General features: G+C 39.5%; 1 protein-coding gene across 1 annotated transcript in view; it reads left to right on the top strand.

Annotated features, from left to right (window-relative positions):
- The window catches only part of SPAG17 (sperm associated antigen 17), a 93732-nt gene that overhangs the window by 11601 nt on the left and 58656 nt on the right, over positions 1 to 23475 (top strand). The window contains exons 4-7 of the mRNA XM_075263034.1: positions 6573 to 6704; positions 7716 to 7890; positions 9331 to 9507; positions 9936 to 10117. Coding sequence (XP_075119135.1) covers positions 6573 to 6704; positions 7716 to 7890; positions 9331 to 9507; positions 9936 to 10117 — 666 coding nt within the window. The remainder of the gene's footprint in view (positions 1 to 6572; positions 6705 to 7715; positions 7891 to 9330; positions 9508 to 9935; positions 10118 to 23475) is intronic.

Genomic DNA, 23475 nt, shown 5'->3' on the forward strand with positions numbered 1-23475 from the left:
GTTTGGGATAATCTCAGGTGTAAGAGGAGCTATAGGTGCAAGATAATATCAGGTGTAAGAGGAGGTACAGGTGCATGATAAGCTCAGGTGTAAGGTGCCAGGTAAGGTGTCAGGTGCGGGATAATCTCAAGTGTAAGAGGAAGTACAGGTGCGGGATAATATCAGGTGTTAGAGGAGGTACAGGTGTGGGATAATATCAGGTGTAAGAGAAGGTACAGGTGCGGGATAATCTCAGGTGTAAGAGGAGGTATAGGTGCGGGATAATCTCAGGTGTAAGAGGAGGTACAGGTGCGGGATAATATCAGGTGTAAGAGAAGGTACAGGTGCGGGATAATCTCAGGTGTAAGAGGAGGTACAGGTGCGGGATAATCTCAGGTGTAAGAGGAGGTACAGGTGCGGGATAATCTCAGGTGTTAGAGGAGGTACAGGTGCGGGATAATATCAGGTGTTAGAGGAGGTACAGGTGTGGGATAATATCATGTGTAAGAGAAGGTACAGGTGCGGGATAATCTCAAGTGTAAGAAGAGGTACAGGTGCGGGATAATATCAGGTGTAAGAGGAGGTACAGGTGCGGGATAATCTCAGGTGTAAGAGGAGGTACAGGTGCGGGATAATCTCAGGTGTAAGAGGAGGTACAGGTGCGGGATAATCTCAAGTGTAAGAGGAGGTACAGGTGCCAGGATAATCTCAGGTGTAAGAGGAGCTATAGGTGCGGGATAATCTCAGGTGTAAGAGGAGCTATAGGTGCGGGATAATATCAGGTGTAAGAGGAGGTACAGGTGTGGGATAATCTCAGGTTTAAGAGGAGGTACAGGTGTGGGATAATATCAGGTGTAAGAGGAGGCACAGGTGCGGGATAATCTCAAGTGTAAGAAGAGGTACAGGTGCAAGATAATCTCAGGTGTAAGAGGAGGTACAGGTGCCAGGATAATCTCAGGTGTAGGAGGAGGTACAGGTGCCAGGATAATCTCAGGTGTAGGAGGAGGTACAGGTGTGGGATAATATCAGGTGTAAGAGGAGGTACAGGTGCATGATAATCTCAGGTGTAAGAGGAGGTACAGGTGCAGGATAAGCTCAGGTGTAAGAGGAGGTACAGGTGTGGGATATTCTCAGGTGCAAGAGAAGGTACAGGTGGGGGATAATATCAGGTGTAAGAGGAGGTACAGGTATGGGATAATATCAGATGTAAGAGGAGGTACAGGTGCGGGATAATATCAGATGTAAGAGGTGGTACAGGTGCGGGATAATATCAGGTGTAAGAGGAGGTACAGGTGTGGGATAATCTCAGGTGTAAAAGGAGGTACAGGTGCATGATAAACTCAGGTGGAAGAGGAGGTACAGGTGCATGATAAGCTCAGGTGTAAGGTGCCAGATAAGGTGTCAGGTGTGGGATAATCTCAGGTGCAAGAGGAGGTACAGGTGTGGGATAATATCAGGTGTAACAGAAGGTACAGGTGGGGGATAATATCAGGTGTAAGAGAAGGTACAGGTGCAGGATAATCTCAGGTATAAAAGGAGGTACAGGTGCAAGATAATCTCAGGTGTAAGAGGAGCTATAGGTGCGGGATAATATTAGGTGTAAGAGGAGGTACAGGTGTGGGATAATATCAGGTGTAAGAGGAGGTACAGGTGCACGATAAGCTCAGGTGTAAGAGGAGGTACAGGTGAATGATAAGTTCAGGTGTAAGGTGCCAGGTAAAGTGTCAGGTGCGGGATAATCTCAGGTGTAAGAGGAGGTACAGGTGGGGGATAATATCAGGTGTAAGAGGAGGTACAGGTGCAGGATAATATCAGGTGTAAGAGAAGGTACAGGTGGGGGATAATATCAGGTGTAAGAGGAGGTACAGGTGTGAGATAATATCAGGTGTAAGAGGAGGTACAGGTTTGGGATAATCTCAGGTGTAAGAGGAGCTATAGGTGCGAGATAATATCAGGTGTAAGAGGAGGTACAGGTGCATGATAAGCTCAGGTGTAAGAGGAGGTACAGGTGAATGATAAGTTCAGGTGTAAGGTGCCAGGTAAGTGTCAGGTGCGGGATAATCTCAGGTGTAAGAGAAGGTACAGGTGGGGGATAATATCAGGTGTAAGAGAAGGTACAGGTGCAGGGTAATCTCAGGTATAAAAGGAGGTACAGTTGCAAGATAATCTCAGGTGTAAGAGGAGCTATAGGTGCGAGATAATATCAGGTGTAAGAGGAGGTACAGGTGTGGGATAATATCAGGTGTAAGAGGAGGTACAGGTTTGGGATAATCTCAGGTGTAAGAGGAGCTATAGGTGCAAGATAATATCAGGTGTAAGAGGAGGTACAGGTGCATGATAAGCTCAGGTGTAAGGTGCCAGGTAAGGTGTCAGGTGCGGGATAATCTCAAGTGTAAGAGGAAGTACAGGTGCGGGATAATATCAGGTGTTAGAGGAGGTACAGGTGTGGGATAATATCAGGTGTAAGAGAAGGTACAGGTGCGGGATAATCTCAGGTGTAAGAGGAGGTATAGGTGCGGGATAATCTCAGGTGTAAGAGGAGGTACAGGTGCGGGATAATATCAGGTGTAAGAGAAGGTACAGGTGCGGGATAATCTCAGGTGTAAGAGGAGGTACAGGTGCGGGATAATCTCAGGTGTAAGAGGAGGTACAGGTGCGGGATAATCTCAGGTGTTAGAGGAGGTACAGGTGCGGGATAATATCAGGTGTTAGAGGAGGTACAGGTGTGGGATAATATCATGTGTAAGAGAAGGTACAGGTGCGGGATAATCTCAAGTGTAAGAAGAGGTACAGGTGCGGGATAATATCAGGTGTAAGAGGAGGTACAGGTGCGGGATAATCTCAGGTGTAAGAGGAGGTACAGGTGCGGGATAATCTCAGGTGTAAGAGGAGGTACAGGTGCGGGATAATCTCAAGTGTAAGAGGAGGTACAGGTGCCAGGATAATCTCAGGTGTAAGAGGAGCTATAGGTGCGGGATAATCTCAGGTGTAAGAGGAGCTATAGGTGCGGGATAATATCAGGTGTAAGAGGAGGTACAGGTGTGGGATAATCTCAGGTTTAAGAGGAGGTACAGGTGTGGGATAATATCAGGTGTAAGAGGAGGCACAGGTGCGGGATAATCTCAAGTGTAAGAAGAGGTACAGGTGCAAGATAATCTCAGGTGTAAGAGGAGGTACAGGTGCCAGGATAATCTCAGGTGTAGGAGGAGGTACAGGTGCCAGGATAATCTCAGGTGTAGGAGGAGGTACAGGTGTGGGATAATATCAGGTGTAAGAGGAGGTACAGGTGCGGGATAATCTCAAGTGTAAGAGGAGGTACAGGTGCCAGGATAATCTCAGGTGTAGGAGGAGGTACAGGTATGGGATAATCTCAGGTGTAAGAGGAGCTATAGGTGCGGGATAATATCAGGTGTAAGAGGAGGTACAGGTGTGGGATAATATCAGGTGTAAGAGGAGGCACAGGTGCGGGATAATCTCAAGTGTAAGAAGAGGTACAGGTGCAAGATAATCTCAGGTGTAAGAGGAGGTACAGGTGCCAGGATAATCTCAGGTGTAGGAGGAGGTACAGGTGTGGGATAATATTAGGTGTAAGAGGAGGTACAGGTGCGGGATAATCTCAGGTGTAAGAGGAGGTACAGGTGCCAGGATAATCTCAGGTGTAGGAGGAGGTAGAGGTGCAGGATAATCTCAGGTGCAAGGGAAGGTACAGGTGCGGGATAATCTCAGGTGTAAGAGGAGGTACAGGTGCGGGATAATCTCAGGTGTAGGAGGAGGTACAGGTATGGATAATCTCATGTGTAGAAGGAGGTACAGGATTATCTCAAGTGTAGGAGGGGATACAGGTGCAGGATAATCCTATTTTTGAGTCCACATGTTGTTTTTTTGCCTGTCCACCCCTCCCCTAAGCAATGTTTACAGCTGTTTAGCAGATGGCGCGGTAGGAATCTTCTGTATGGCGGCCATACTTGTGTCATCTACAGCTGTAGAACCGTTAGAACCGTCCTGACTGCTAAGTATAAGCTCTGCGGGTCTTGCACTGGGTTGAGCGCCGGACTCCATGACTATGTTATGTAGGTTACTTATTGGGGGGTGCCGTGTTATGGGTAGCACACAGCCCTACAGGGTGATCCCTGCCCCCCAGGTCCACCCCTTAGTGTGGGGTGACACTGATGGCACGGGCCTTTGTTTGGACAGAATCTTGGAGATGTAGCAGAGCTGAGTCTGAGCTTTCTTTCTACTTTGTGCATCATATTTGTTTCCTTCGCCAATGAACAAACTTAATTCTACTAGGTGAGGTGAAGACACATAAGCTCCAGCGGCAGGTATACAACGCCCCTCCCGTGTCTGCCAGGACATTGGCCGCGCTGTGTGTGTTGTGATCGGGGTCGTCTTTGTGTCTTGTGTGGACATGGTGGTCACCAGATGAGAACGCTCATTGTCTTATCCGCCGTGTCCTTACTGCGGAGATGTTCGGGCCTCTCCTCCTATCACAGCTGGCCACTTGGCCTTTGCTTTCTGTTTTGCTCAAAAACTCTCTCAAAAAGTCAAAAACAAACGTGATCGCTCCTTGGAAACCGCTCAAACACAATAAAAGGACGGCGCGGCGAGGAGCAGAGTCGATCCCGAGCACATTGCGCGCTCTCAGCCCTCTCTCCAGCAGAAATTGACACCACATGCCGAACAAGCCTAATTGCTACAAGGAAGGGAAGAAGGGGGCGGCGGGGCGAGCGGTGGGGCGAGGGGCTGTCAGAGCGTTCGCATCACCTCATTTATCCTCCGGTTACACATAAAGCAAATACTCCACTCATAGTATAAAAAAAAAGAAGAAAGATAGAATGGGGTCTTAGGAGGCGATTACAGGCGTGCTCGCTATCTCAGCCCCCCGCCGTCTCACCCCCCGCGGCCACAAAGTCATCATCAGCTTTTATGGGGCAGTTTGGGGTTATTTTATTATTTTGCAGTAATTTGGGGGCTCGGAGGAGAAGCTCCAGATGTTCTATGAAACGTGGTGGAAACAAGCTGTAAAAAGCCCCTGCCGTAAACGTGAACTAGACAGAAAAGCGCGGCCCTGCCAATGCCACACATCTGCTGCATCCAGCTGTGTGTTCCCACTTCTGTCATCGCCCTCAGGAAACTCCATACCCTGATTTCACCCCAATTAGGCCGGGACGTTGGAGAGCGGGCGGGAATGGCTGCGCTGCCGGCTGGAGGCTTAATTGGCCTCTTTATAGCCCACGATTGTTGGGCTCCCTTAGGCGGAGGCGGCCCCTCCTTTGGCCGGAGGCCTTCATCACATGTCTATCCGCATATCCTGGGCCCATTGTGACTCCACCGGTGACAACCCGACGGCCCCAAAAAATCATGTTCCTTAACATTGTTGAAGTGAAAATTACCATTCAGGAGACACTTTGGTCCAACCTACACTGGGCCTTACATCTGTCATGTCACCAGTCAACAAACATGGCGCTAATCCCAGGGGCAAACAGAAGGATCAGGGTCTTGTAAGAGGATCTACCAGGATCCAGAGATGTAAGACTGCTTGTGGATCTAGAGCTCTAACACTAATGAATGGAAGCCAAAGACGTTGTACTCTAGAGACTCACGGGGGGCAGGTTGAGGGTTCAGGATTTGCCATGGGCACAGTATTGTGGCCGGCAGGCATGCACAGTTGGCTTTACCCTAGGCCCTAGGCCTAGAAGTTTGAAGCCAACCCCTGGAAGAAGATGCAAAGAAGACCCATTCCTGAAGAAGATGGAGGCGGCGCTGGAGAGTTCTCTCGCAGCATTGAGGACGACCCCAGTGCTGCGAGAGAACTCATTTACATACCGATGAAAACCGGATTATGTACCGAACGGCGGTCCGGAGAAGACATCTAAAGGTAGGAGAAGAATATCCTTTCTTAAGGCTATTCCTATGTGGTCGTGAGAAAAAATTAAGTTTTAATAATAGGATCGCTTTAAGGCTGAGGCTCCACGTTGCAGAATCACAACTTTTTTTCTTCGAGATTTTGCTGTTTTTTTGAGCCAGAGCCAGGACTGGAGTGAATAGAAAGGAGCAATATAAGAAATCTAAGACGTCTAATAAATCCTTCCTAGAAATTTCTTATTCTTTTTGTAGCCATTCGGCTAAAAAAACGCAGCAAAATCTTCAATAAAAAAGCTACGTTTCCGCAACACGGGGCCACAGACTAAAGGAAGGTTCCATTTCTGTACGTCACTTGTCCTGTATATTACTTCACTAGTCACAGGCTTTATATTGTGTCTTCTACTCCAGTCATCACCAGAGCTGCGCCCACAATTCTGCCACAGTTAAGATACTTTATATTATACAAGTAAAGGGCATCCAAGTGGAAACAAACCATTATTTGATTAGTGACATCAGCTCTGGATGTGACTGGAGTATAAGACGTGAAGTGACTGCAGAATTGTGAGTGCAGCTCTGGAGATTCACTTTTGCAGTTGATGTTCAGTTTTGGGGCTGTGGTTTGTATTTGGGATTAGTCCTTTAAATTGTAGTGATCCCGTCACCACAGATGTCTGCGCCCTATTGTATCCCCAGGACATTTCTAGAACATTCTTATCTCGACTCCACAGGTGACAGAGGCGGCTAAGACCCTCCTGGACGCTGGCGAGACGTTACCACCACCACTAGTCGCCAAGCTGCTCAAGTTCCAGTTCCTGAATATCAAACAGAAGGATCTGCAGAGGACGGAGGGCGAGAAGAAGGTGAGGTCCTATCACACCACTACTGGAGCTAGGTCCAGGCTATGTGAGCACCGTCCACACCAGCAGAAACCAGTACAACCAGTTACAAGGCCTGAGCTGCTATAAGCTCCATGTGACCGGCTGCACCGCTGTATCTGGATCCCAGGAGTTCAGTAGCTGCCGTCTGACTACTAGCTATTGTATGGAAGAAAAGTGACGTGAACCACAGCGGCGAAAGAGGCCTGGAGAATGTAAAGTATGGTGTACGAGAGGATTACAGGAGACAAGGGAGAGAGCGCCAGATGTCAGACACCAAACAGACATGTACTGGAATGAGAACTGACAGAGAGAGAGAGAGAGAGAAGGATAGATAGATAGATAGATAGATAGATAGATAGATAGATAGATAGATAGATAGATAGATAGGAGACAGATAGAGCGAGATAGATAGATAGATAGATAGATAGATGATAGATAGATAGATAGATAGATAGATAGATAGATAGATAGATAGATAGATAGATAGATAGATAGATAGATAGATAGGAGATAAATAGATAGGAGATAAATAGATAGATAGATAGGAGACAGATAGATAAATAGATAGATAGATAGGAGATAGATAGATAAATAGATAGATAGATAGATAGATAGATATCTGAGATAGATAGATAGATAGATAGATAGATAGATAGGAGATAGATAGATAGATAGATAGATAGATAGGAGGTAGATAGATAGATAGATAGATAGATAGATAGATAGATAGGAGGTAGATAGATAGATAGATAGATAGATAGATAGATAGGAGATAGATAGGAGATAGATAGATAGATAGATAGATAGATAGATAGATAGATAGGAGATAGATAGATAGATAGATAGATAGATAGATAGGAGGTAGATAGATAGATAGATAGATAGATAGGAGGTAGATAGATAGATAGATAGATAGGAGATAGATAGGAGGTAGATAGATAGATAGATAGATAATGTATAAATTGTCTGTTATTTCTGCTTGATCTTCATTAGATTCCAGCAGACAAAGTAAAACAGAAGGCAAATAATAGCGCCAAGGCTAAACCTTCTAGTGGAAAGGGTTCTGCAAAAGCGAAAGGAAAGAAAGCTGCAGAGGCTCCACCTCCTATAAAGAAAGACACCGCTCTCAAACGACGAGGGGAGGAAGAAGACACAAACATTTACATAGGTAATATATGGTAATAAGTTATTGTACAGTAAATGCTACCAAATCTATAATTATAATCTACAATAACAATGCACAAGAATATAACTACTATAATACTACCTCCTATGTACAAGAATATAACTACTAGAATACTGCTCCTATGTACAAGAATATAACTACTATAATACTACCCCCTATGTACAAGAATATAACTACTATAATACTGCTCCTATGTACAAGAATATAACTACTATAATACTACTCCTATGTACAAGAATATAACTACTATAATACTACTCCTATGTACAAGAATATAACTACTATAATACTACCTCCTATGTACAAGAATATAACTACTATAATACTGCTCCTATGTACAAGAATATAACTACTATAATACTGCTCCTATGTACAAGAATATAACTACTATAATACTACTCCTATGTACAAGAATATAACTACTATAATACTACCTCCTATGTACAAGAATATAACTACTATAATACTACTCCTATGTACAAGAATATAACTACTATAATACTGCTCCTATGTACAAGAATATAACTACTATAATACTCCTATGTGCAAGAATATAACTACTATAATACTACTCATATGTACAAGAATATAACTACTATGATACTGCTCCTTTTTACAAGAATATAGCTACTATAATACTGCCCCCTATGTACAAGAATATAACTACTATAATACTACTCCTATGTACAAGAATATAACTACTATAATACTACTCCTATGTACAAGAATATAACTACTATAATACTACTCATATGTACAAGAATATAACTACTATAATACTACTCCTATGTACAAGAATATAACTACTAGAATACTGCTCCTATGTACAAGAATATAACTACTATAATACTACCTCCTATGTACAAGAATATAACTACTATAATACTGCTCCTAGGTACAAGAATATAACTACTAATCAAATCAAATCAAAAAATGCTTTATTGGCACGTCCGAATAGGTATTTGGCATTGCCAAAGCTAGTAAAGTGGGCGGGGTGGGGGGGGGGAGTTGGGTTGGGTGGGTGGTGGGTATGGGGGGGTGGTTTGGGTTATAACAGTCCATGGAGTCTCATCTTCCTCTTCGTTGGTGACCGCTATATGGGGGGGTGGGGTTGAAGGTGGGGGTGGGGTGGGGCGGGTGTATTGGGATAAATATAACAGTCCATGGAGTCTCATCTTCCTCTTCGTTGGTGACTGCTATATGGGGGGGTTGGAGGTGGAGGTGGGGGTGGGGCGGGTGTATTGGGATAAATATAACAGTCCGTGGAGTCTCATCTTCCTCTTGTTTGGTGACAGCTATAATACTATAATCCACCCCTCTGGACAGAAGTATTACTAGTATAATACTGCCCCCTTTAGGTATTATTGCTGTCTCTCTAGTACATGGCGGTCTCTTATGACCTCGCTGTTGATGTCTTCTCAGATGATGAGCCAGATGACGGCGCCCATCACTACATCATCGTTCTTGGAGTCTATCACCCACAGATCGTTGCCCTCTTGGCTGATCTCGGCGTCCGTGTGTCCAGTGTCATCAGGATTTCTTCTCAGCATTACACAGGCTTGCTGCCTGATCAGGAGGAGTCCGGTTCTGCTCCAGATGGTACGTTCCGATGTTCTCATCTGCTCTGCGGCTGAACCAACTTTGGCCCCTGAATTACCATTATCCATATTTTTTTGTTTCTCCTCTCTTATATTTTGAAGATTTTTGCTTGTTTTCTGTGAATGGGACACAGCTTTTTAGGTGTGGCTGATGTTAGTACACGGCTCTCCTCAGGGGGCGCTCTCATTCACTGACCTTCTCTTTATATGTAAATAATTAATACACCTATTCACTCCCGGGAGGAAAAGATAGTTACAGATGGTTTTATTATATTATATTATATTATATTATATGGCAGGCACTTACAGCTTCCTTGCGATGGATTGCCCTAGCAGGTATAAGTTTATTAATGTGTGCAGTGCTGGAGTCCACACACAGGGAGCGCTCTCCTTATTTACAGTCATTTACACAGAATGTCATAATCTCAGTTATAGAAGCCGAGAAGCAAAGGAAAGAGTCACTTCGGAAATCTCTCCATACATTCTGGAAATACCTAGAACCCATTCTAGACACTGGGAAGAACGGATCTCCCCTCAGCCAGGTGGTCAGACTGCAATACCTGGTGAAAGAAAGCAGCCAGCCCAGTGACTGGAGTAATACCGACATGCAGGTCAGCAAAGGGAGCAGAAATGATGAGAGTAATACAAGTGTATAGTAATAATGAGAGCAGTAATACAGGTGTGTAGTAACAATGAGAGCAGTAATACAGGTGTGTAGTAACAATGAGAGCGGTAATACAGGTGTGTAGTAATAATGAGAGTAGTAATACAGGTGTGTAGTAACAATGAGAGTAGTAATACAGGTGTGTAGTAACAATGAGAGCAGTAATACAGGTGTGTAGTAATAATGAGAGAAGTAATACAGGTGTGTAGTAACAATGAGAGTAGTAATACAGGTGTGTAGTAACGATGAGAGTAGTAATACAGGTGTGTAGTAATAATGAGAGAAGTAATACAGGTGTGTAGTAATAGTGAGAGGAGTAATACTGGTGTATAGTAATAATGAGAGAAGTAATACTGGTGTATAGTAACAATGAGAGTAGTAATACAGGTGTGTAGTAACAATGAGAGTAGTAATACAGGTGTGTAGTAACAATGACAGCAGTAATTCAGGTGTGTAGTAACAATGAGTAGTAATTCAGGTGTGTAGTAATAATGAGAGCAATAATACAGATGTGTAGTAATAATGAGAGCAATAATTCAGGTATGTAGTAATAATGAGAGGAGTAATACGTGTGTGTAGTAATAATGAGAGTAGTAATACAGGTGTGTAGTAATAATGAGAGTAGTAATACAGGTGTGTAGTAATAATGAGAGGAGTAATACAGGTGTGTAGTAATAATGAGAGTAGTAATACAGGTGTGTAGTAACAATGAGAGAAGTAATGAGAGCAATAATTCAGGTATGTAGTAATAATGAGAGGAGTAATACAGGTGTGTAGTAATAATGAGAGGAGTAATACAGGTGTGTAGTAATAATGAGAGCAGTAATACAGATGTGTAGTAATAATGAGAGCAGTAATACAGGTGTGTAGTAATAATGAGAGTAGTAATACAGGTGTGTAGTAACAATGAGAGAAGTAATACAGGTGTGTAGTAATAATGAGAGCAGTAATACAGGTGTGTAGTAATAATGAGAGGAGTAATACAGTTGTGTAGTAATAATGAGAGCAGTAATACAGTTGTGTAGTAATAATGAGAAGAGTAATACAGGTGTGTAGTAATAAAGAGAGTAGTAATACAGGTGTGTTGTAATAATGAGAGGAGTAATACAGGTGTGTAGTAATAGTGAGAGGAGTAATACTGGTGTATAGTAATAATGAGAGCAGTAATACAGGTGTGTAGTAACAATGAGAGTAGTAATTCAGGTGTGTAGTAACAATGAGAGCAGTAATACAGGTGTGTAGAAATAATGAGAGGAGTAATACAGGTGTGTAGTAATAATGAGAGTAGTAATACAGGTGTGTAGTAATAATGAGAGGCGTATTACGGGTGTGTAGTAATGAGAGCAGTAATACAGGTGTGTAGTAATAATGAGAGCAGTAATACAGGTGTGTTGTAATAATGAGAGGAGTAATACAGGTGTGTAGTAATAGTGAGAGGAGTAATACAGGTGTGTAGTAATAATGAGAGTAGTAATACAGGTGTGTAGTAATAATGAGAGGCATAGTACGGGTGTGTAGTAATAATGAGAGCAGTAATACAGGTGTGTAGTAATAATGAGAGCAGTAATACAGGTGTGTTGTAATAATGAGAGGAGTAATACAGGTGTGTAGTACTAGTGAGAGGAGTAATACAGGTGTGTATTAATAATGAGAGTAGTAATACAGGTGTGTAGTAATAATGAGAGGCGTATTACGGGTGTGTAGTAATAATGAGAGCAGTAATACAGGTGTGTAGTAATAATGAGAGCAGTAATACAGGTGTGTTGTAATAATGAGAGGAGTAATACAGGTGTGTAGTAATAATGAGAGGATTAATACAGGTGTGTAGTAATAATGAGAGGAGTAATACAGGTGTGTAGTAATAATGAGAGGAGTAATACAGGTGTGTAGTAATAATGAGAGTAGTAATACAGGTGTGTAGTAATAATGAGAGCAGTAATACAGGTGTGTAGTAATAATGAGAGCAGTAATACAGGTGTGTTGTAATAATGAGAGGAGTAATACAGGTGTGTAGTAATAATGAGAGCAGTAATACAGGTGTGTTGTAATAATGAGAGGAGTAATACAGGTGTTTAGTAATAATGAGAGCAGTATTACGGGTGTGTAGTACTAATGAGAGGAGTAATACAGGTGTGTAGTAATAGTGAGAGGAGTAATACAGGTGTGTAGTAATAATGAGAGCAATAATACAGGTGTGTAGTAATAGTGAGAGGAGTAATACTGGTGTGTAGTAATAATGAGAGCAGTAATACAGGTGTGTTGTAATAATGAGAGGAGTAATACAGGTGTGTAGTAATAGTGAGAGGAGTAATACAGATGTGTAGTAATAATGAGAGCAGTAATACAGGTGTGTAGTAATAATGAGAGCAGTATTACGGGTGTGTAGTAATAATGAGAGCAGTAATACAGGTGTGTAGTAATAATGAGAGCAGTAATACAGGTGTGTTGTAATAATGAGAGGAGTAATACAGGTGTTTAGTAATAATGAGAGCAGTATTACGGGTGTGTAGTACTAATGAGAGGAGTAATACAGGTGTGTAGTAATAATGAGAGTAGTAATACAGGTGTGTAGTAATAATGAGAGGAGTAATACAGGTGTGTAGTAATAATGAGAGGAGTAATACAGGTGTGTAGTAATAATGAGAGTAGTAATACAGGTGTGTAGTAATAATGAGAGGATTAATACAGGTGTGTAGTAATAATGAGAGGAGTAATACAGGTGTGTAGTAATAATAAGAGGAGTAATACAGGTGTGTAGTAATAATGAGAGTAGTAATACAGGTGTGTAGTAATAATGAGAGCAGTAATACAGGTGTGTAGTAATAATGAGAGCAGTAATACAGGTGTGTTGTAATAATGAGAGGAGTAATACAGGTGTGTAGTAACAGTGAGAGGAGTAATACTGGTGTATAGTAATAATGAGAGGAGTAATACAGGTGTGTAGTAACAATGAGAGAAGTAATACAGGTGTGTAGTAATAATGAGAGCAGTAATACAGGTGTGTAGTAATAATGAGAGTAGTAATACAGTTGTGTAGTAATAATGAGAGCAGTAATACAGGTGTGTAGTAATAATGAGAGGAGTAATACAGGTGTGTAGTAATAATGAGAGTACTAATACAGGTGTGTTGTAATAGTGAGAGGAGTAATACAGGTGTGTAGTAATAGTGAGAGGAGTAATACTGGTGTATAGTAATAATGAGAGCAGTAATACAGGTGTGTAGTAACAATGAGAGTAGTAATTCAGGTGTGTAGTAACAATGAGAGCAGTAATACAGGTGTGTAGTAACAATGAGAGTAGTAATTCAGGTGTGTAGTAACAATGAGAGCAGTAATACAGGTGTGTAGTAATAATGAGAGGAGTAATACAGGTGTGTAGTAATAATGAGAGTAGTAATACAGGTGTGTAGTAATAATGAGAGGCGTATTACGGGTGTGTAGTAATAATGAGAGCAGTAATACAGGTGTGTTGTAATAATGAGAGGAGTAATACAGGTGTGTAGTAATAGTGAGAGGAGTAATACAGGTGTGTAGTAATAATGAGAGGAGTAATACAGGTGTGTTGTAATAATGAGAGGAGTAATACAGGTGTGTAGTAATAATGAGAGGATTAATACAGGTGTGTAGTAATAATGAGAGGAGTAATACAGGTGTGTAGTAATAATGAGAGGAGTAATACAGGTGTGTAGTAATAATGAGAGTAGTAATACAGGTGTGTAGTAATAATGAGAGCAGTAATACAGGTGTGTAGTAATAATGAGAGCAGTAATACAGGTGTGTTGTAATAATGAGAGGAGTAATACAGGTGTGTAGTAATAGTGAGAGGAGTAATACAGGTGTGTAGTAATAATGAGAGCAATAATACAGGTGTGTAGTAATAGTGAGAGGAGTAATACTGGTGTGTAGTAATAATGAGAGCAGTAATACAGGTGTGTTGTAATAATGAGAGGAGTAATACAGGTGTGTAGTAATAGTGAGAGGAGTAAAACAGGTGTGTAGTAATAATGAGAGCAGTAATACAGGTGTGTAGTAATAATGAGAGGAGTAATACAGGTGTGTAGTAATAATGAGAGGAGTAATACAGGTGTGTAGTAATAATGAGAGCAGTATTACGGGTGTGTAGTAATAATGAGAGCAGTAATACAGGTGTGTAGTAATAATGAGAGCAGTAATACAGGTGTGTTGTAATAATGAGAGGAGTAATACAGGTGTGTAGTAATAATGAGAGGAGTAATACAGGTGTGTAGTAATAATGAGAGCAATATTACGGGTGTGTAGTACTAATGAGAGGAGTAATACAGGTGTGTAGTAATAATGAGAGCAGTATTACGGGTGTGTAGTACTAATGAGAGGAGTAATACAGGTGTGTAGTAATAATGAGAGGATTAATACAGGTGTGTAGTAATAATGAGAGGAGTAATACAGGTGTGTAGTAATAATGAGAGGAGTAATACAGGTGTGTAGTAATAATGAGAGTAGTAATACAGGTGTGTAGTAATAATGAGAGCAGTAATACAGGTGTGTAGTAATAATGAGAGCAGTAATACAGGTGTGTTGTAATAATGAGAGGAGTAATACAGGTGTGTAGTAACAGTGAGAGGAGTAATACTGGTGTATAGTAATAATGAGAGGAGTAATACAGGTGTGTAGTAACAATGAGAGGAGTAATACAGGTGTGTAGTAATAATGAGAGCAGTAATACAGGTGTATAGTAATAATGAGAGTAGTAATACAGTTGTGTAGTAATAATGAGAGCAGTAATACAGGTGTGTAGTAATAATGAGAGGAGTAATACAGGTGTGTAGTAATAATGAGAGTACTAATACAGGTGTGTTGTAATAATGAGAGGAGTAATACAGGTGTGTAGTAATAGTGAGAGGAGTAATACTGGTGTATAGTAATAATGAGAGCAGTAATACAGGTGTGTAGTTACAATGAGAGTAGTAATTCAGGTGTGTAGTAACAATGAGAGCAGTAATACAGGTGTGTAGTAATAATGAGAGGAGTAATACAGGTGTGTAGTAATAATGAGAGTAGTAATACAGGTGTGTAGTAATAATGAGAGGCGTATTACGGGTGTGTAGTAATAATGAGAGCAGTAATACAGGTGTGTTGTAATAATGAGAGGAGTAATACAGGTGTGTAGTAATAGTGAGAGGAGTAATACAGGTGTGTAGTAATAATGAGAGGAGTAATACAGGTGTGTAGTAATAATGAGAGGCGTATTACGGGTGTGTAGTAATAATGAGAGCAGTAATACAGGTGTGCAGTAATAATGAGAGCAGTAATACAGGTGTGTAGTAATAATGATAGGAGTAATACATGTGTGTAGTAATAATGAGAGGATTAATACAGGTGTGTAGTAATAATGAGAGCAGTAATACAGGTGTGTAGTAATAATGAGAGGAGTAATACAGGTGTGTAGTAATAATGAGAGTAGTAATACAGGTGTGTAGTAATAATGAGAGGCGTATTACGGGTGTGTAGTAATAATGAGAGCAGTAATACAGGTGTGTAGTAATAATGAGAGCAGTAATACAGGTGTGTTGTAATAGTGAGAGGAGTAATACAGGTGTGTAGTAATAATGAGAGCAATAATACAGGTGTGTAGTAATAGTGAGAGGAGTAATACTGGTGTATAGTAATAATGAGAGCAGTAATACAGGTGTGTAGTAATAATGAGAGCAGTAATACAGGTGTGTTGTAATAATGAGAGGAGTAATACAGGTGTGTAGTAATAGTGAGAGGAGTAATACAGGTGTGTAGTAATAATGAGAGTAGTAATACAGGTGTGTAGTAATAATGAGAGTAGTAATACAGTTGTGTAGTAATAATGAGAGCAGTAATACAGGTGTGTAGTACTAATGAGAGCAGTAATACAGGTGTGTAGTAATAATGAAAGCAATAATACAGGTGTGTAGTAATAATGAGAGGAGTATTACGGGTGTGTAGTAATAATGAGAGCAGTAATACAGGTGTGTAGTAATAATGAGAGCAGTAATACAGGTGTGTTGTAATAGTGAGAGGAGTAATACAGGTGTGTAGTAATAGTGAGAGGAGTAATACAGGTGTGTAGTAATAGTGAGAGGAGTAATACAGGTGTGTAGTAATAGTGAGAGGAGTAATACTGGTGTATAGTAATAATGAGAGGAGTAATACAGGTGTGTAGTAACAATGAGAGTAGTAATACAGGTGTGTAGTAATAATGAGACGAGTATTACGGGTGTGTAGTAATAATGAGAGGAGTAATACAGGTGTGTAGTAATAATGAGAGCAGTAATACAGGTGTGTTTTAATAGTGAGAGGAGTAATACAGGTGTGTAGTAATAGTGAGAGGAGTAATACTGGTGTATAGTAATAATGAGAGGAGTAATACAGGTGTGTAGTAACAATGAGAGAAGTAATACAGGTGTGTAGTAATAATGAGAGCAGTAATACAGGTGTGTAGTAATAATGAGAGTAGTAATACAGTTGTGTAGTAATAATGAGAGGAGTAATACAGGTGTGTAGTAATAGTGAGAGGAGTAATACAGGTGTGTAGTAATAGTGAGAGGAGTAATACTGGTGTATAGTAATAGTGAGAGGAGTAATACAGGTGTGTAGTAATAGTGAGAGGAGTAATACAGGTGTGTAGTAATAGTGAGAGGAGTAATACAGGTGTGTAGTAATAGTGAGAGGAGTAATACTGGTGTATAGTAATAATGAGAGGAGTAATTCAGGTGTGTAGTAATAATGAGAGTAGTAATACAGTTGTGTAGTAATAATGAGAGGAGTATTACGGGTGTGTAGTAATAATGAGAGGAGTAATACAGGTGTGTAGTAATAATGAGAGCAGTAATACAGGTGTGTTGTAATAGTGAGAGGAGTAATACAGGTGTGTAGTAATAGTGAGATGAGTAATACTGGTGTATAGTAATAATGAGAGGAGTAATACAGGTGTGTAGTAACAATGAGAGAAGTAATACAGGTGTGTAGTAATAATGAGAGCAGTAATACAGGTGTGTAGTAATAATGAGAGTAGTAATACAGTTGTGTAGTAATAATGAGAGGATTAATACAGGTGTGTAGTAATAATGAGAGGAGTAATACAGGTGTGTAGTAATAATGAGAGGAGTAATACAGGTGTGTAGTAATAATGAGAGGATTAATACAGGTATGTAGTAATAATGAGAGGAGTAATACAGTTGTGTAGTAACAATGAGAGAAGTAATACAGGTGTGTAGTAATAATGAGAGCAGTAATACAGGTGTGTAGTAATAATGAGAGGATTAATACAGGTGTGTAGTAATAATGAGAGTAGTAATACAGGTGTGTTGTAATAATGAGAGGAGTAATACAGGTGTGTAGTAATAATGAGAGGAGTAATACAGGTGTGTAGTAATAATGAGAGGATTAATACAGGTGTGTAGTAATAATGAGAGGAGTAATACAGGTGTGTAGTAATAATGAGAGTAGTAATACAGGTGTGTAGTAATAATGAGAGGAGTATTACAGGTTTGTAGTAATAATGAGAGGATTAATACAGGTGTGTAGTAATAATGAGAGGAGTAATACAGGTGTGTAGTAATAATGAGAGGAGTAATACAGGTGTGTAGTAATAATGAGAGTAGTAATACAGGTATGTTGTAATAATGAGAGGAGTAATACAGGTGTGTAGTAATAGTGAGAGGAGTAATACTGGTGTATAGTAATAATGAGAGCAGTAATACAGGTGTGTAGTAACAATGAGAGTAGTAATTCAGGTGTGTAGTAACAATGAGAGCAGTAATACAGGTGTGTAGTAATAATGAGAGGAGTAATACAGGTGTGTAGTAATAATGAAAGTAGTAATACAGGTGTGTAGTAATAATGAGAGGCGTATAACGGGTGTGTAGTAATAATGAGAGCAGTAATACAGGTGTGTAGTAATAATGAGAGTAGTAATACAGGTGTGTAGTAATAATGAGAGCAGTAATACAGGTGTGTAGTAATAATGAGAGGAGTAATACAGGTGTGTTGTAATAATGAGAGTAGTAATACAGGTGTGTAGTAATAATGAGAGGAGTAATACAGGTGTGTAGTAATAATGAGAGGATTAATACAGGTGTGTAGTAATAATGAGAGGAGTAATACAGGTGTGTAGTAATAATGAGAGGAGTAATACAGGTGTGTAGTAATAATGAGAGTAGTAATACAGGTGTGTAGTAATAATGAGAGGAGTATTACAGGTGTGTAGTAATAATGAGAGCAGTAATACAGGTGTGTAGTAATAATGAGAGCAATAATATAGGTGTGTAGTAATAATGAGAGGAGTATTACGGGTGTGTAGTAATAATGACAGCAGTAATACAGGTGTGTAGTAATAATGAGAGCAGTAATACAGGTGTGTTGTAATAGTGAGAGGAGTAATACAGGTGTGTAGTAATAGTGAGAGGAGTAATACAGGTGTGTAGTAATAGTGAGAGGAGTAATACAGGTGTGTAGTAATAGTGAGAGGAGTATTACTGGTGTATAGTAATAATGAGAGGAGTAATACATTTGTGTAGCAACAATGAGAGTAGTAATACAGGTGTGTAGTAATAATGAGAGGAGTATTACGGGTGTGTAGTAATAATGAGAGGAGTAATACAGGTGTGTAGTAATAATTAGAGCAGTAATACAGGTGTGTTGTAATAGTGAGAGGAGTAATACAGGTGTGTAGTAATAGTGAGATGAGTAATACTGGTGTATAGTAATAATGAGAGGAGTAATACAGGTGTGTAGTAACAATGAGAGAAGTAATACAGGTGTGTAGTAATAATGAGAGCAGTAATAAAGGTGTGTAGTAATAATGAGAGGAGTAATACAGGTGTGTAGTAATAATGAGAGGAGTAATACAGGTGTGTAGTAATAATGAGAGCAATAATACAGGTGTGTAGTAATAATGAGAGGAGTATTACGGGTGTGTAGTAATAATGAGAGCAGTAATACAGGTGTGTAGTAATAATGAGAGCAGTAATACAGGTGTGTTGTAATAGTGAGAGGAGTAATACAGGTGTGTAGTAATAGTGAGAGGAGTAATACAGGTGTGTAGTAATAGTGAGAGGAGTAATACAGGTGTGTAGTAATAGTGAGAGGAGTAATACTGGTGTATAGTAATAATGAGAGGAGTAATACAGGTGTGTAGTAACAATGAGAGTAGTAATACAGGTGTGTAGTAATAATGAGACGAGTATTACGGGTGTGTAGTAATAATGAGAGGAGTAATACAGGTGTGTAGTGATAATGAGAGCAGTAATACAGGTGTGTTGTAATAGTGAGAGGAGTAATACAGGTGTGTAGTAATAGTGAGAGGAGTAATACTGGTGTATAGTAATAATGAGAGGAGTAATACAGGTGTGTAGTAACAATGAGAGAAGTAATACAGGTGTAGTAATAATGAGAGCAGTAATACAGGTGTGTAGTAATAATGAGAGTAGTAATACAGTTGTGTAGTAATAATGAGAGGAGTAATACAGGTGTGTAGTAATAATGAGAGGAGTAATACAGGTGTGTAGTAATAATGAGAGTAGTAATACAGGTGTGTTGTAATAATGAGAGGAGTAATACAGGTGTTTAGTAATAGTGAGAGGAGTAATACTGGTGTATAGTAATAATGAGAGCAGTAATACAGGTGTGTAGTAACAATGAGAGCAGTAATACAGGTGTGTAGTAATAATGAGAGTAGTAATACAGGTGTGTAGTAATAATGAGAGGCGTATAACGGGTGTGTAGTAATAATGAGAGCAGTAATACAGGTGTGTAGTAATAATGAGAGTAGTAATACAGGTGTGTAGTAATAATGAGAGCAGTAATACAGGTGTGTAATAATAGTGAGAGGAGTAATACAGGTGTTTAGTAATAGTGAGAGGAGTAATACAGGTGTGTAGTAACAATGAGAGCAGTAATACAGGTGTGTAGTAATAGTGAGAGGAGTAATACAGGTGTGTAGTAATAGTGAGAGGAGTAATACTGGTGTATAGTAATAGTGAGAGGAGTAATACAGGTGTGTAGTAATAGTGAGAGGAGTAATACAGGTGTCTAGTAATAGTGAGAGGAGTAACACAGGTGTGTAGTAATAGTGAGAGGAGTAATACTGGTGTATAGTAATAATGAGATGAGTAATACAGGTGTGTAGTAACAATGAGAGTAGTAATACAGGTGTGTAGTAATAATGAGAGGAGTATTACGGGTGTGTAGTAATAATGAGACGAGTAATACAGGTGTGTAGTAATAATGAGAGCAGTAATACAGGTGTGTTGTAATAGTGAGAGGAGTAATACAGGTGTGTAGTAATAGTGAGAGGAGTAATACAGGTGTGTAGTAATAGTGAGAGGAGTAATACAGGTGTGTAGTAATAGTGAGAGGAGTAATACTGGTGTATAGTAATAATGAGAGGAGTAATTCAGGTGTGTAGTAACAATGAGAGTAGTAATACAGGTGTGTAGTAATAATGAGAGCAGTAATACAGGTGTGTAGTAATAATGAGAGGAGTATTACGGGTGTGTAGTAATAATGAGAGCAGTAATACAGGTGTGTTGTAATAGTGAGAGGAGTAATACAGGTGTGTAGTAATAGTGAGATGAGTAATACTGGTGTATAGTAATAATGAGAGGAGTAATACAGGTGTGTAGTAACAATGAGAGAAGTAATACAGGTGTGTAGTAATAATGAGAGCAGTAAAACAGGTGTGTAGTAATAATGAGAGTAGTAATACAGTTGTGTAGTAATAATGAGAGGATTAATACAGGTGTGTAGTAATAATGAGAGGAGTAATACAGGTGTGTAGTAATAATGAGAGGAGTAATACAGGTGTGTAGTAACAATGAGAGAAGTAATACAGGTGTGTAGTAATAATGAGAGCAGTAATACAGGTGTGTAGTAATAATGAGAGGATTAATACAGGTGTGTAGTAATAATGAGAGTAGTAATACAGGTGTGTTGTAATAATGAGAGGAGTAATACAGGTGTGTAGTAATAATGAGAGGAGTAATACAGGTGTGTAGTAATAATGAGAGGATTAATACAGGTGTGTAGTAATAATGAGAGGAGTAATACAGGTGTGTAGTAATAATGAGAGGAGTAATACAGGTGTGTAGTAATAATGAGAGTAGTAATACAGGTGTGTAGTAATAATGAGAGGAGTATTACAGGTTTGTAGTAATAATGAGAGGATTAATACAGGTGTGTAGTAATAATGAGAGGAGTAATACAGGTGTGTAGTAATAATGAGAGGAGTAATACAGGTGTGTATTAATAATGAGAGTAGTAATACAGGTGTGTTGTAATAATGAGAGGAGTAATACAGGTGTGTAGTAATAGTGAGAGGAGTAATACTGGTGTGTTGTAATAATGAGAGGAGTAATACAGGTGTGTAGTAATAGTGAGAGGAGTAATACAGGTGTGTAGTAATAATGAGAGTAGTAATACAGGTGTGTTGTAATAATGAGAGCAGTAATACAGGTGTGTAGTAACAATGAGAGTAGTAATTCAGGTGTGTAGTAACAATGAGAGCAGTAATACAGGTGTGTAGTAATAATGAGAGGAGTAGTACAGGTGTGTAGTAATAATGAAAGTAGTAATACAGGTGTGTAGTAATAATGAGAGGCGTATAACGGGTGTGTAGTAATAATGAGAGGATTAATACAGGTGTGTAGTAATAATGAGAGGAGTAATACAGGTGTGTAGTAATAATGAGAGTAGTAATACAGGTGTGTAGTAATAATGAGAGTAGTAATACAGGTGTGTAGTAATAATGAGAGGAGTATTACAGGTGTGTAGTAATAATGAGAGCAGTAATACAGGTGTGTAGTAATAATGAGAGCAATAATATAGGTGTGTAGTAATAATGAGAGGAGTATTACGGGTGTGTAGTAATAATGACAGCAGTAATACAGGTGTGCAGTAATAATGAGAGCAGTAATACAGGTGTGTTGTAATAGTGAGAGGAGTAATACAGGTGTGTAGTAATAGTGAGAGGAGTAATACAGGTGTGTAGTAATAGTGAGAGGAGTATTACTGGTGTATAGTAATAATGAGAGGAGTAATACAGGTGTGTAGCAACAATGAAAGTAGTAATACAGGTGTGTAGTAATAATGAGAGGAGTATTACGGGTGTGTAGTAATAATGAGAGGAGTAATACAGGTGTGTAGTAATAATGAGAGCAGTAATACAGGTGTGTTGTAATAGTGAGAGGAGTAATACAGGTGTGTAGTAATAGTGAGATGAGTAATACTGGTGTATAGTAATAATGAGAGGAGTAATACAGGTGTGTAGTAACAATGAGAGAAGTAATACAGGTGTGTAGTAATAATGAGAGCAGTAATACAGGTGTGTAGTAATAATGAGAGTAGTAATACAGTTGTGTAGTACTAATGAGAGGATTAATACAGGTGTGTAGTAATAATGAAAGGAGTAATACAGGTGTGTAGTAATAATGAGAGGAGTAATACAGGTGTGTAGTAATAATGAGAGTAGTAATACAGGTGTGTAGTAATAATGAGAGGAGTAATACAGGTGTGTAGTAATAATGAGAGGATTAATACAGGTGTGTAGTAATAATGAGAGGAGTAATACAGGTGTGTAGTTACAATGAGAGAAGTAATACAGGTGTGTAGTAATAATGAGAGCAGTAATACAGGTGTGTAGTAATAATGAGAGGATTAATACAGGTGTGTAGTAATAATGAGAGTAGTAATACAGGTGTGTTGTAATAATGAGAGGAGTAATACAGGTGTGTAGTAATAATGAGAGGAGTAATACAGGTGTGTAGTAATAATGAGAGGATTAATACAGGTGTGTAGTAATAATGAGAGGAGTAATACAGGTGTGTAGTAATAATGAGAGGAGTAATACAGGTGTGTAGTAATAATGAGAGGAGTAATACAGGTGTGTAGTAATAATGAGAGGAGTAATACAGGTGTGTAGTAATAATGAGAGGATTAATACAGGTGTGTAGTAATAATGAGAGGAGTAATACAGGTGTGTAGTAATAATGAGAGGAGTAATACAGGTGTGTAGTAATAATGAGAGTAGTAATACAGGTGTGTAGTAATAATGAGAGGAGTATTACAGGTGTGTAGTAATAATGAGAGCAGTAATACAGGTGTGTAGTAATAATGAGAGCAATAATACAGGTGTGTAGTAATAATGAGAGGAGTATTACGGGTGTGTAGTAATAATGACAGCCGTAATACAGGTGTGTAGTAATAATGAGAGCAGTAATACAGGTGTGTTGTAATAGTGAGAGGAGTAATGCAGGTGTGTAGTAACAATGAGTAGTAATACAGGTGTGTAGTAATAATGAGA

This window comes from Leptodactylus fuscus, chromosome 2 (assembly GCF_031893055.1).
Source record: "Leptodactylus fuscus isolate aLepFus1 chromosome 2, aLepFus1.hap2, whole genome shotgun sequence".
Classification (NCBI taxonomy): Eukaryota; Metazoa; Chordata; class Amphibia; order Anura; family Leptodactylidae; genus Leptodactylus; species Leptodactylus fuscus.